General features: G+C 36.3%; 1 protein-coding gene across 3 annotated transcripts; it reads left to right on the top strand.

The window, feature by feature from the left end:
- The first annotated feature begins 3,341 nt into the window (after positions 1-3,341).
- On the top strand, positions 3,342-13,314 carry LOC143857816 (Biotin/lipoate A/B protein ligase family). 3 transcript variants are annotated; one of them, XM_077368320.1, is made up of 5 exons: positions 3,342-3,484; positions 8,859-9,539; positions 10,408-10,646; positions 11,674-11,822; positions 12,988-13,314. In XM_077368320.1, the coding sequence occupies exons 2-5, from the start codon at positions 9,187-9,189 to the stop codon at positions 13,033-13,035; spliced, it is 789 nt and encodes a 262-aa protein (XP_077224435.1). In that variant the 5' UTR covers positions 3,342-3,484; positions 8,859-9,186; the 3' UTR covers positions 13,036-13,314. The 3 variants fall into 3 exon arrangements, with proteins under 3 accessions (XP_077224435.1, XP_077224433.1, XP_077224434.1); XM_077368318.1 differs by having other exon boundaries at positions 12,824-13,314; XM_077368319.1 differs by lacking the exon at positions 3,342-3,484 and adding an exon at positions 3,528-4,789 and having other exon boundaries at positions 12,824-13,314.
- Positions 13,315-15,052: the final 1,738 nt, after the last annotated feature.

Here is a 15,052-nt window from a genome sequence, read left to right as displayed (position 1 = left end):
TCCTAGGAATTGTGTTTGGAGCACAAAGGAAGACCGACCCTTCCTTCGAAGCGGGTCAAGAGGCTAATCTTCCCTCTAAGAAGATCAATTCTGATGCGAACTGATTCAGGTTTATAACATCTAGTATTAGAGCAGCAACATCCGACCTTGTGTAGGAGCAAAATGGAAGAACAATGGATTAGTGGGAGGAGACTGCCAAAGAGATCAATAGGCATCTAGCATCTATGAATGCCAAGTTTAGCAAGATGGCATTCTAGCTTTGCGTGAAATTAGAAGAACCTCCATGTTTGTAAAAGCTAAGTGAAGAGTTTAGCGAGAGCACCGTCGAGAAGGCTTAGAAGAAACAAAAAAGGGGGAGAAAAGAAGAAGAGAGAAGGAAATTAGATATAAGAAAAAATTGAGAAGTCATAAAAGAAAGGTCATCGCCAAAGAATCTACCATTTTATTATAATTGGTCAATATCATCGAGAAGATCCTCGCCCACAACCATCCACTCATCAACGTCCAAATCATTCCAAAAAAACATAACGAAGGAGTTTTGATGAAGCGCATGATGAGATCGATTTGAAAATGGATTTGCCTCAACCATTGATGATGGGATACGAAATAGTGACTAGTCGCAAGGCGAAGAGAATAAGAAAGGAATGGAGAAAAAATAAGAAAAGGGAGAAGAATTTTGGAAAGTCCTACGCAAGATCTTATTTTTCACCAACTAGCCAATGCTTAATCTCAACCCTGAGGATAAAGTTGATTTCAAGGCAGTGGAATGTTGTGTGCCTAGATGGGTTCCACTAGAGTGGAATAGATTAGTTTGGATTTGAAATATATCAGATCTTAGATCATTGGATTACTTAGATGGTAGATTAGGCAAGAAGGGTCGATTAAGCAACTAGGATCCATTTAGATAATAGTCAATATAAGGTTAATCTTTATTTAGTTATTTCCATTCTTATCATAAGATCTTTCTATGCTTATCCTTGAGTGTTTTATATAAGCACTCCTTGGTTTTTGTATAATGGAATGAAGATTTTTATCCAAGAAATTGTGTTTTGAGCACAAAGGAGGACAGACCCTTCCCTCGAAGCGGGTCAAGATGCTAATCTTCCATCTAAGAAGATCAATTTCTTTGCAGACTGATTTAGATTCGTAACCGACTGTTGTTGAAAGGAACATTACCTTTCTGAAGATAAACCTTTTGAAAAAGATTTATTAGATTACTCGGCCAATAGATTCGTTGGCTCTTTTCCATAGAATTCGCTGAGAGATTTAACAGATCTCTTAGACCCAAGGTTTGAAGATAATCAGTTTTAAAAAACTCCTTTTCCAAATGAGGTCTTGTGATGGGAATACCCATGTTAGTTTTATGTGTTTGTCTGATTGCCATTTTTTATTTATTTGCACATTATCAGAACAGATTTGGCCCAAAAAAAATTCCTACAATTGCTATGCTTGTATCAATAACAACCTGGTTATATAGCTTGTCTGATAAGAGATTTTCATTGGAGGTGGAATTTCATGGGGTAACCATTACCTAAAATTTTATTTGCGATTTCAAAATATTGTAGGAACCGTCTAAGATACTTTAGAATGAGGTTAACGTCGTCGTTAAAGGCACTATCCACTCATGGCATGACCTTAGAAACTCTCAATGCCCCTTTAACATCCATACCATATTCATCGGAATGGGAAGATCACTTTAGAAGTTAATTTCTTCTTGCTTCCTAAATTTAGGGGAATCACAGTTCCCACACGCTTCCTTAATCCTTAGTGCTTCCTTTGTGATTCCTGTTAATACCAATTTCTATTTAGATGATCTTATTTTGTAGGGAGAAAAAAGAATGTATTTAAAACTTAAAAACATATCTTCGATTTCAAATAAAACTTATGTGGATATTCTTTCTAAAATCTTAACAATAAATTTGCACGAATAAACATTTGAGTTTTGAAACTACAAATCCCTAAGATTTGTAATTTTAATTATTTATGAAGTCCTCTTTACTTCATAATCTAGGGGTGCAACTTGGGTCGAGTTGGGTTGAGATTTTGTTAAAAAATGAATCGGAATCATTCGGATTATTGTAAAAGCTCAACCTGAATTCCCAAAAATTGACTTGTAAAAGCTCAACCTGAATTCCCAAAAATTAACTTGTAAAAGCTCAATCCGAATTCCCAAAAATTGACCCGAGTTGCACCCCCAACATAATCCTATCCTACTACTACCCTTCCTCTGTAACCTACTATAATCCTGCTTTCCATATGCACGTTTTGTTTGCTTCCAAAAACTTAGGCCATGTTTAGCAGCCATGAATTTCTTTTCACAGAATATTATCTAGTGGTGGAAAAGGAAAAGGAGGGTGGGAGAGGGACAAAATTAAGAGCACAAGGGGAGAAAAGGGTGAGAAGTGGCTGAAAATAGGGAAAATAAAAGCTCTAATCAAAATATAGTTTTTTCTTCTTATTTTTCAACCATTTTGGACCGGCTCCTCATTCCTGCACAATCATTTTTCTTGGTCTCCCACCCTGCCTACCACTCTCTCACCATGTCTGCCAGCCATGATTTTTTTTTTTCATGATAAATTAGTGTTTCCAAGTGTTGAGGAGTAGGGTGTGGGTTGGAGAAGGAGACTTGAGAGGCCACAAATGAGTTCATGCTGAGAAGTGGCTAAAAATCAAGAAAAAGGGGATTATATTTCAAGCGGAGTGTTTTGTTTCCTAGTTTTTCAAGCTTTTCTTGTCCTCCTTGCTCTCATTCCCTCTCATATCTATCCCTCTCCCACTGTCTCTCATGATTGGTAAGCGGTAAGCCAATATTCCAAGAAAACAAATTCATGGCTGCTTGTACCAAGGATTTTTTTTTCCATGATAAATCGATGTCTTCAAGTGGAGATGAGGGTGAAGTCTCTAAAAAACAGGAAACTAGTTTCTCTGATGATGAGAAGGGGGGCAAAAGATCAGAAAACAAAAACCACTACTCAAAATTTGATCGGCAGTTTCCTGATTTTTTGCCACTTCATCCGTCCAACCCCCATGAAAAATAAATCATGGTAGCCGAACATGCCCTTGTCACGACGTTTGGCTGCCAGTAATTTGTTTTCATGATAAATCAGCATTCATAGGATGAAAATCCTTAAAAATCAGGAAACAAAATCTCATAAACTAGTGTTTAGTGTGATGAGTTGCTAGCTGCTAAAAAAAACCGGAAAAGGTAAATCCGGTTGGAGCAGAGTTTTTTATTTTTTAATCCGGGGCAATTAATATTTTTTACCCCCGAGCACGCATTCACCCCCCTTTTAACGTGAACTGCGCAACTTTAACGCTTTTTGATGTCAAATGAAATGACTCAAGTCACGTTGAAGTGGGGCGAATGACTGCGGGGGTGAAAAACTGAAAATATCATCGCCCAAAAAATTTTACGGGTTGCCAAATTCTCTCTCTCTCTCTCTCTCTCTCTCCTGATTGCTTGGTTTGAACTTGCACAGTAAAGGTACGTTCTTGATGAGGAGCAAAACCCATCTCTCTCTCTCTCTCTCTCAACCCTTGATCTCTTCCTCTTTCTCTCTCACTTCTCTATGATTTTTTTTTTTGGGTTTATGGGTTTTTTATGTTGAGAAAAATATGAGATTGGTGGGTTGTTTTCGTCTGAGATTCTTCAATCCAAGCTATATTAGATGCAAGGGTTTGAATCTCCTTCTCCAAAGTTCCTTTCTTCACAAACCCTTATTATTATAACTCTAAAATGGATTTTCTGAGATTAGTTTTTTGGGCTTCCCCTACAAAAGAAGCATCAGGCTCCTGTGGGGTGTCAAAACTCATTTGTGTTGGATTGTAATGGATTAGATAATGATCCAGGAACTCCTCAAAAAGAAAATTTTGTGGTTATTCATTGTATTTCATATACAGCTCAAAACATCTTCTTATAGAGTCCTCTTATTGCATGTATTAAAACCTCTGCTTTAGGTAGACAGTCTGGAAAACATAGACCAGTACCCTACAACAAGTGGGAAAGGTTAGGGTTTAGGGTTTGGGTTTCAAACCTACTAGAAAACCCACTCTCCTATGGGCCCTACTTTGGTGGGATAAATTAGTTTAGATTTGTGTAGCTTGTGAGTTTGCTATCTAGTTGTTTGGTATGGGTAGAGCATGGTTTAAAATTTCGGTTTCGGTGACCGTTTCGGACCCCACCGAAAACTGAAATTTCGGACCGAAATTTTGTAATTTGGTTCGAAATTCAGGACCGAAATTCCAAAATTTCCGCCGAAATTTTGTAACATTTTTTTAAAATAAATAATGGCATTTAATCGAAATTGGTAAATGGTGAAAAATGGAATTTCGGGAAACTTCGGTTTCGATCTCCACCGAAATTTAAAACCATGGGTAGGAGTCTAGTGTTACGGTCTTGAGTGGGGGCCAGTCTAGGTGTGGGGACTAGGTGGGACACAACTTGGTATGGGACATGTTTAAAGGGCCTTGCCTAACGCGGTCCATCAGCTCTGGAGCTCTTGGCATATTGGTAAGGTACCTAACATCTAAATTGGTTTGGTACGAGTTTTAGAGGAAGTCATAAGTGGCTGCAAAGTGGGTTTCTATTTAACATGTAAGTACTCTTTTTTTTTTAAAATCAATGAAGAACATTATTCTGGAAAATGTACTATTAGCTTCGCTAGCGTTCCGAGATAATCTATACGTTTAGTCAGTTCATAACAATCTTTGTAAAGCAAGGGGCAAATCTTCTATGACAGCTTCCCCCTCATGTAGTCGCCGGCCTTCCCCAACCCCTCTCCTAAATGTGGTAAGAAATTCCCAAACTCGTTGCTCAGGAATTCAGCAATGTATGCTGAATAGAATTAAGTGGGTTTTTTGCACAGTTTGTCTAATTCAAGTAATCTGCTTAGTTTCATCACAAATGGCTGAATTTCCCATTAATTTCAGCTAATGTATTTGTTTTCTCAATTTGCTTTCATGAGTTACAACATTTTTCATTTGAAATTGGAAAATGCCTATAATTTCATTTAGTTACCACATTTTCTTTTCGATTTGCCTTGGCTATAACATTTGACGTACTTCCATTGGCTGAAATTCACATTAGCTTTGTGGGATTATAACTAATTCGGTCATTACCAACTAGGAGTAGTAGAGATGTGCTTCATATAAAAGAAAAAGAGATTTTTAAGCTGTTTTGAGAATCATGGTCAGGAATACTATCCTCAGTCCAAGAATGAGTTGTTGGTGATACTTATTGGTATTCTAATTATAAATTGTGTTTGTATTAATGTATGTAAACACTATGCTCATGCATGTTTACTTATTTACATGCCTCTGAACTCAACTCAACTCAACTAAGCCTTTGTCCCAAACTAGTTGGGGTACTTATTTACATACCTCTACCTGATTTAATTTCCTGTACTGAATTCATGCTATGTGAAATCAATTCACAAAGCATAACATCTATAACATTTGACCTCTTCAATTTGCTGAAATTTCCACTAGTTTTGTTCAATGATTTGGCTTTTATCCCCAATTGATATGAAGATTTATTTTTTCAATTGTGATTGGCCAAATTTTCCATTGTTTCATCTAATTTATTTGTTTTTTTGTTCTTGAAAATAGCATCTAATGTATTTGTTTATTTTTGTTAGTTTCGATCAGTTATAGCATTTTCTTTTGGAAACGGTCTGTAATGTGCCTTAGTTTCGTTACCAGTTTCCTTCAAATGCTCTTAGTCATGCTATTGCTTAGTCGTATGGTACGATTGAAGTTGTTCCCGCTTCTATACCTCAAAAGTTGAATATTACCTCCTCCTATGGTATGATTAACTTCTATGCTTGTCTTGTTGGTTATATGATCTTTGCATGTATTCCATTCGAGATGTTTGGTTGTGTACAAATGAGATATTTATTAAGTGTTTAAAAAGGCGGATGGGGCACGGAATGCGGCCAAAGAAAATCCTAGTCAACTCGGCACGACGCGGTTGAGGACTCGGTTGATGCGGTCATAATTCGGGAGAGTCAAAGGAGTTTTTATTTATTTATTGGGTGTCTGTTGATTTCTTTGCCCTAATAGTATTGATGAGGACCGACAACTTTGGAGAATTCCATGTAGGAGTTTTTTTTTTTTTTTTTTTTGGCATCCTGTTTCTTTTTCTAGAACAAACTTTTTTTTTTTTTAGATTCCCAAGCTGGCCTTATTCACAATTCTGCATAGACAAAAACCGGCAAAAGGGTTAAATTTCTGTACTCTTGCAATGGCTGAAGGTGTGTTTTCTCGAAGTTATCTCTTTCTAAACTTTCGTGGCATGAAAAGAAGCTTAAAAAATTACAAAAAACACACAAGCAGTTTCTTCGATCTCTCTTTTACAAATGTTATTCTATCTTATATTCCAGGAGAAAATATCTAAAACCCGTAACTTTAAGAAACTATTGTAATGCCTTTAGCAATTTTTCTTCTCTCTTTTGCTATTACAACAGAGCATGGGAAAGCAATTGGGTATAAATAGATCTTGAATTCCTTCTTCCACCTCATAGCTACCTCACAATTGTCTTAAAAGAATGTAGAATACCAACTCTAAGAATCATTCCAAATTGTTGAAGTTCTTGTGACATTAAAAAGGAAAATAGTTCAAAACATGTGAATTTTCAATATGAACGAATGTGTTTCTCCTTCTTTACCATAGATTCCAAATCTTACAAAGATATTTATTTCATAATTTCCTAAGTTAAGAGAAGGGGAGCAAACATCACCCCCACATTTAGTATAAATTCATAGAAATAAGATTTTGATCCCTTCATTTTGAGAAGAAATGCCCAAAATTGTGGCCGCTATGAGCAGACCGGGTAGTTATACTAGTAGACCACATCTTCTTTCATTACAAAGTTGCCAGATTTGTGTGGGGGTAAAATATTTAGGAGATTCGGCATATTATGGGTTTCCCCATCCAAGGTACATGACTTTCTGGAAAGCTGTGCCTATGCTTCATGGAGAAATAAAGGAAAGGTCCTCTGGAATGTCATACTACTAGCCACTTTCTAGGTTACATGGAAGGAAAGTAATGCCTAGGTTTTTAGGGGGCTAGTGAAAAGTCCTCATTATATCTTCACCAAGGTGGTGGTGCTAACAATTTCACGGGTGAGGGCCTTTCCTAGTTTCAAATTTGTGTCAGCTTATGACCTATGGCATGGATGGAGTGAGGTGTGTTCCTGCGGCAATCAGACGGTCTCTATCTCCCAAAAATGGAGTCTTCAATATCCAGGCTATCTGAAGTTAAACTTTGAGAGTTCTAGCATGGGTAATCCAGGGCCAACAGGAGTAGGTGGCCTTTTGAGAGATGATGAAAGCTGAGCAATGAGATGGGCATTCTCATTCCATATCAGGACTACAGATTCTAATGAGGCAGAAATTAGAGCAGCTCTTCAAGGTATTAGGCTCCTCGACCACTCACTCATGGATAAAGTGATAGTGGAGGGGACTCCCTTAATGTGATATGATGGCTAAAGGGGAGTCTCTCCCATACTTTGAGGTTTACGCGTTGGATAGATGCGATCTTGGACCTAGTAGTGGGATCCTCCATTTCATTTAGGCATGTGAGAAGATCAGCTAATAGTGATAGTTTAGCCAAGGACAGAGTGGGTAGGAGCGAATTACAGATTTTTTATTTCCTTCCCCCTTGAGGGACTGTCTTTTTATCTTTTTGTTTTTCTAATTATTCTCTTCCCTTTTTTCCATTCTACACTGTTCTGACCATCTCTGTCACCGGACCCCCTGTTTTCCTTTTCTTCTCATTAATATATTCTTTACCACTTCTCAAAAAAAGTGTAATGTGGGTATATTGTAATGTGGGTATATTGACCTTTAGAAGGTTATCGTTGAAGTGTCATCATAGTAACATGCGTTTTATTTCCATATTTCTTTTAGGCAATAGTCATGGTAGTGCTTGCAGAGATTACAAAATTAGACTTACAACATGCTAGTTACTTTTTGATGCCTTTGAACCTCTTAGAACTTTTTACTATATTTTTTATTATAAGGTCAAGCTCTTAAAGAATTTCTTTCAAAATTATGCTCTATGCTTACAGAAATTTTGACTAATGCTCCATAGAGGGACCCATATTTGATTGGTCCAACCCACATTTGCTTTATTCGCTAGACTATTACAGACTTTAAGCACTCTGTTGAATGGAGTTCTTACTTTAACTAATAACAAACTACAAGGGGCATCCTTCAGGGGTTAGCTAAGAAAATATTTGGTGTTATTTCATTTGAAAATGTTGACAAAAGTAGAAAATTTTGCAGAATTTAGCTACAAAACAATGCTAACATGTCCTTTGAGAATGAAATTTTGCCATTGACTGACTGGTGAAAAAAGAAACCATGTGTTGGAGTTTACTTACTGGCTTATCCGTGCCTCTGGGTTAGCTGAAATATTTACCCTGAATGATTTGACTGGCCTTTGTTTTAGAATTCACTGTAGCTCTAAGCTATGTAGTATTTGTTACATGAACTGAAAAAGAAAATGCACTGACACCTCATACTCCAAAGAAAATGCTTTTTACATGGCTATGCATTTTACTTGGGTGGCAAGTTAAGTTACGTATGCGGTTATGGGATTAGATTAAACAATATATCAAGCTGATATTAAGAATCACTTAACGGCTGATAAATCTCTCCAATTCAATTACATTATTCTTAAAGAGTGATGACACATATATCTTAAAACTTATCGTTACCTTAAAAAAAAACATCTATCTTAAAACTGTAGTTAATCTAGATTTTTTTCTCACAGTAAACATCATTCTGCTAAAAAAAATACTTTGTGATGCTGTTACCAAGAGCACTAAAAAAATCATTATAATTTTTTATTCCAGGATGAGAATCAAGAGAATGGTTTCCAAACGCAGCTTAGTGCATTATTTTAGTACTGAAACCTTTATATAAAGAGGGCAACAAGTTATACTCAAGTCGTCTTTGACCCGTGCCGAACTGGATCAGATCTATAAATGGCTATTTCCACTTCCTTTTTGAAGTTCAAAGCCTAGGTTCGAGGAAAGGATCAACAAAGATAGAGAAAAAATCTCCCTATAACCTTGATAACAAAAGGATCAGGGGAAATTCCTTGGTTTAATGCCTGGGCATGAAAGGAAAATCAAATTTTTTCGACATAGGTCAGAGTCAAAGCATCATGGTGTTACATAGATGAAAAGGAGGTTGGGAGGTGATATTTTCCAAAAGAGGGAATGGGTGTGTAATCAATGTACTTTGTATGTGATAAAAGGCTCAATTGACGATCGGACTTTTGTATCGAGCTTGAGATTGTGGTTACATTTATATAAGAATTGTAGTGGCGGAGGATTGAATTCTAGTCGATTGATGACTATATCTCGAGCTAGAGATGTTGGGCTTCCCTTAATGAATATAGTCAGACTTAAAGCAATGTCCATTTTGCAGCAACTTCATTTGGAGGAGAGGCTTCTTCGGACTTCTTCAGATAATTGGTGCATCATCAATGATGGAACAAATGCTTCTACTATAGTCATGGGAGTATCTGGGTAAATCTTCTCGTCACTTATTTCTGAATTTCAGTTTTTCAACTAATAATATTTCCAGTTTTGATGAAGCTAAGTTCTATTGGTTTATTTTGATCCAACACACATCACTGTTTATGTAACTTCTCTAGCCCTGAAGGTGTGGTTCCATATAAGATATTTATTTAGGGTTCCTTTGGTACACACTCAAACTGCAATATGGACTTTTGTCGCAAATATCTTCTATATTTTCAAAATATAGCGATTTTATCACGATATTTTTATAAAACGACATAATCCTGATATAAACCTGAAAATTTTAAAAATATAGCAATATTTTTCTTGTGTCGCGATAATATAGCGATTATATCACTATATTTTTACTATATTTTAAAATATTTTTTATTTTTTCTTAATTTCAATATATGTTATATATTTTTAAATAATTTTAGGGCAATGATAAATTTGCACCCCTATTGGATAGTTCACACCCCTTTAAAGGTGGGTATGCGGCAGACTTTAACGCTTTTTAATGTCAATTCACGTTAGAGGGGTGCGAATTATCCTACAGGGGGTGCGCATTTATCATTGCCCTAATTTTATTTGATCGTCTTTTTCGCAATATAAATCCTAAACCCTTGCCGAGAAATTCGCGAGAATGATATTTATGACATAGATATGGACCTTTCTAGATTGCATTTTCTGTGTAATCTTCAACTTGGATGTACACCCAAATCACAATCTGGGTGTGACCTGCAATCCCATGGCCCAAATTGCATCCAGACTACAAATTGGGTGTACACCAAAATGCACCCTTCTGCATGTAAAGGAAACTAGTTAAGACAATTAAAAAAAATTAAGAACTGAAAATTGATGTAATCCCTGATTCCAGGAAACCTTCTGAACTTATTGAGCTTGAAACTGTGGTCCGAGATCGCATTCCTGTCATCAGAAGGTTTACTGGAGGAGGCACCGTTATTGTTGACGGTGGAACCGTTTTTGTCACTTTTATCTGCAACAAGGATGCTATTCCTGGATTACAGCCATATCCCCGCCCCATCATGTCTTGGACTGGCCAGTTGTATGGTGAAGTACTCCAACGCATTGGTGATTTCCGTCTCCGCGAGAATGGTATATGGATTATTATCCTAACTTCTTTTCTTCAAAAGATTATATCATAACTTCAGAAAAAAAAATTGAGCATTTCCTTAATCAATGAATTTATTAGTTCATTGCCTTGTACCATGCACTGATAAAAAAATGTAGATATTGCTTGAGATGAGATGTTGTACCAAGCAAGCTCATACATTGTTTGTAGCATATTGAAAAATGTGTATGGTTTGAAATTTTCTAAAATTCAATGAATTCACAAAAAAGAAACAATTATTCCCTGGGTCTCTTAATATTTTGTGATAATACTGGGACATATGCCTATGTTTTCATGAAGTTTGCCTTTTCCACCTTTGACCCTGTATCTTACGCCGTTTAGGAGTTTTGCCTTTGGACTTGCACCTTGTTGCGTTTTGCATGCACCTCGCCTTGAGTCGTACACTTTTGGTTTCTTTGAAAACACTGCATTTAATAACCATCATGAAAAGTGATTGCACTATTGCAGCCCACATTCTGCAATGAACATTGATTGATATGAAAATGAAATACCAATTGGCTCCAAATTTGATGGCTGCTGTCTTTGAGCTATTCTGATTGAGTAAAGTTCAAAACAGTGTGTTATATCAAGTTTATTATAATCAAGTTCAAAAGGAAACTATAATTTATTTTGAATAAAGAATGTTACTCGTTATTATTATGAAGTTTAAAAGCAAACTATATGACATTAATAATATTTTGAGTTAGATATCTCATTAAAGGTGCTAGACTCTTGGGCCTTTTGATTTTAAATCTTCAGAATGGGACACCTTTAAGTGTATCATATTTTTTTAGTATTTGATTTTGAAATTCATATATTGTACTTGAGGCTAGCAATGGCCTGCCATTCTTGGTCTTTTGTCGTTTGAGGCATTATTAGTGGTCACCTATAGGCTTACTGAATCAATCTTATATGCTTATTTTGGTAAAGTACTAGATGAACCCTTATCTCTTTGTTTTTTGAAGCAAATGAATATCACCTAATTGGATGCCTGATGTTGCGTTGCTCTAGATTATGTATTTGGTAACTGCAAGTTTGGTGGAAATGCTCAGTCTATAACCAAATATCGATGGATCCATCACACATCATTTTTATGGGATTATGATGTTAGGAATATGGCTTACTTGAAACAACCCATACGGGTTCCTGAGTACCGATTGGTATGTCCCATATTTCTAATTCACTTTTCTTTCAATTTTGTGGTTTTTTTTACTATTGATGATTTTCATTAAGGCGTTCTTGTCAAGATTAATGTCATCATTTGATTCCCTAGGACATTAATAGGACTCAGGAATATAAATAGAAACCATAACTATGTACAAGAGGGTATAATTTATTGCACACAAACACAATCTTGCATGGATTCTAGTGTTTTGATCAGTTTTCCCTTCCTCTTATTAAGTGTTCAGTATTGAGTTTTGCTATGTCCAAGACTCAAAAGTATGTGGCTTGCTTTGTACTCTCTGCATTTTACCAGATCTTTCACAATGACACTTGAAGGAACCCAAAGTTCCAAACACAATCTTGCATGGATTCTAGTGTTTTGATCAGTTTTCCCATCCTCTCAGGTATTTCTCAGGAAAATCTTGGGAGATGTTTTTTTTTTATGTTTTTTCGTTGCTCAGTTTATCGTGAAAAAATTGGAAAAATAAATATTTTAGAATACATTTTCAGCTGTTTTCAGTTTTTTTATCATTCTATTTAATTTTAAAACCTTAGTAAAAGAAAATCTTTGAAAATATCATGAAACATCATGATATTTTTACAACTCAACTCAACTCAACTAAGCCTTTGCCCCAAACTAGTTGGGGTCGGCTAATGAATCCTTCAGAAAATTTTCATGAAGGTGATGATATTTTCATGATAATTAAAAAATAGTAATATTTTTTTATTATAGCAGGTTCTTATCTGGGGTTTCAAAATGTCATCTTTTTCTAGCTATTTTGAAGAAACCAGAGAGAGTGTTGACTATGCTCCCAAAATCCCAAATCAACACTCTAGATTTTTCTGAGAAGTGGGTGGGCCTGTCTTTATTTGCATTCTTACAAATTAAAAGTTTATGCTTTGCATGGTCAAACATCTGGCATTATTTTATCTACTCTTCCAAAATTTCCTTTCATCTGAAGGTTATTTAATTAATGCGACACAATTTCTGTACCAGGCAAGGCGCCATGATGATTTTTTATGCACAATGAAGGATTATTTGCCTTCAAAATATAATTTCATTGAGAAAACAATTACTGCTATTGGGAGCCATTTTTTGGTGAGGCCCATACAGTTCGAAGCAATTAAGCTTCCTAATACGACGTTTCCCTACTCCACCAGGCTACTGACAAAGCAGGAATTGGTGGAGGCATTTGCATCTCAGCCTGAGATCTTCAAATCACAGTTCCAAGAATCATGATTTGATTAATTATTAATCAGCAATCATTTACAAGATTGGTATGCTTCTGAAAGGAATTCGAATAACTTGGCTGTCCGCCGCTAAATTTGAATATTATTCGTAATTATTGTTACTGTTCTGCATAAGTGTTGTTACTGTCATATCATAATTGTTTAGCATCCAATTGATATTGTTCCCAGTTATTATCATTTGCTTTTGAACTAAATAGCTTGTACCTTATCATTATAATTTTAAGTTTCTTTTTAGTAGACTGGAGAAAGATACCTAAACAGCAAGAACTGAAGAAACTGAAAAAAAAAAACCCATGCAATCAGAGATTATGCTTCTAAAAAACTGTGTACTTCAACTTCTAAAAATTGTGGTTGGTTAACAGAAAATGAATTGGAGGTTGAGCTTGCAATCATATTGAAATCAGAAAAGCTCAAATTTTAAAATTTTCGACATCCATGACCCAACAAATTCAGCTCAAAGACTGTACATGCACGAAACAGATTATGCTTCCATTAAAAAGTGGAGAAAGCCAAAATCAACTGGAGGGTTATAACTGATAACCATGCCCATAAACAGAGATTGGTTTGAGAATGAAATGAAACATAGACCCAGCTTAAACATGGAAGATGAGAGTTGCCACATGTATAGTAAAGAATTGAATCAATCCTCAAAGCATAAGTTGACCCCAATCTGGTGTTACGGAGGGCTATATGGGGACTGATTTTGGATGGGAGATGACTGACCTTTCCTCACTCAATCCCTCTGAAGTCTCCCTCTCCCACCCTCTCTTACCATTGGTAAGCTAATACTCCATGAAAAAAAAATTCATGGTTTCCAAACATGGCCTAGGGAAATATAATTACAACTTATTACCTAAAACTCATAAGATTTAGGTAAGAAACAAGAGGGATGCTAAACTGACAGGCGCCCTTGTAGAAACAGGTTACAAGGGCACAACCGTTGGGTCTACGTCATGGTGATTGCATTTATAATGGCACTGAAAACGGTAAAAGCAAATGATGTGGATCCAATGGTGGCGCCCTTGTGACCAGTTTCTGCGTGGCCGCCGATCAGTTTAGCATCCCTCAAAAACACATTAATGTAAATATGTGTTTGTGGGGTGAAAGAGTTGTGGAGAACTTCCATAAAACCTGCGCTAAAGCTGGTAAATGCTAAGACTAATTCAATTTTTCTAAAGAAAATTATTTACCTCTAGATTCTCTGTTTCATAAGCTAAATGATTTAATCACCCCAAAGGGGAGATGGAGCTTCTGGTTCTAATCTTTTGTAGGAGGGGTAGCTATGCCAAAGGAGAGCAACAGTGAGCTAAAATATTTCTGTCTCTACATTTGGATTGATTGAATTCTTTAACTATGCTACTCATTATAACAGTGGCTTTCACAAGTCCATAGCATCAATTATCTTTCATCTCATTGATCCACAGTCACTAATAAAAGGCCAATGGCTTAATAAGGTTGTCATTACATGTGGGTCTAGTCATCAAAGGGATTATAGAAGTGGATTTTTAGTTTTCAGGGGTTTGTTTGCAGAGTTCTTATATGGTGTAAGCCTGTACAATCCTACACCATAGGATGATCCAAACTGTTCATTTGATGGGCCACATTTTCATAGGATGGTCCTAGCCCTCCGATCCACTGCATATTATGGAAACCTCTATAGATGGGAGGGTTGGGATCATCCTATGGAATTGAATTTTTGGGCGCAACCCAAGTAGACGGTTTGGGTCATCCTATGGTGTAGGCCATACAGTACCTTTTTAAGAAAAAAATATAGTGGACTATACCAGGTTACACCATGTAAAAGTAGAGGAATGCTAGACTCAAGGGCGCCCTTGCAAAAAATGAGTTGAAAGGCCTTCCTTTTACCTATTTTTTCAAGGGCGCGCTCCTGAGTTTAGCATTCCTCATAAAAGTAACACGAAAAAGACGCGTAGAGACTTTCATGGAAAATTAATAAGGAAAAATTGCCAATAGG

Source organism: Tasmannia lanceolata, unplaced genomic scaffold (genome assembly GCF_043159265.1).
Source record: "Tasmannia lanceolata isolate RefF3 unplaced genomic scaffold, GAP_Taslan_0.1 ptg000025l, whole genome shotgun sequence".
Classification (NCBI taxonomy): Eukaryota; Viridiplantae; Streptophyta; class Magnoliopsida; order Canellales; family Winteraceae; genus Tasmannia; species Tasmannia lanceolata.
This window is presented reverse-complemented; position numbering and strand designations above follow the sequence as displayed.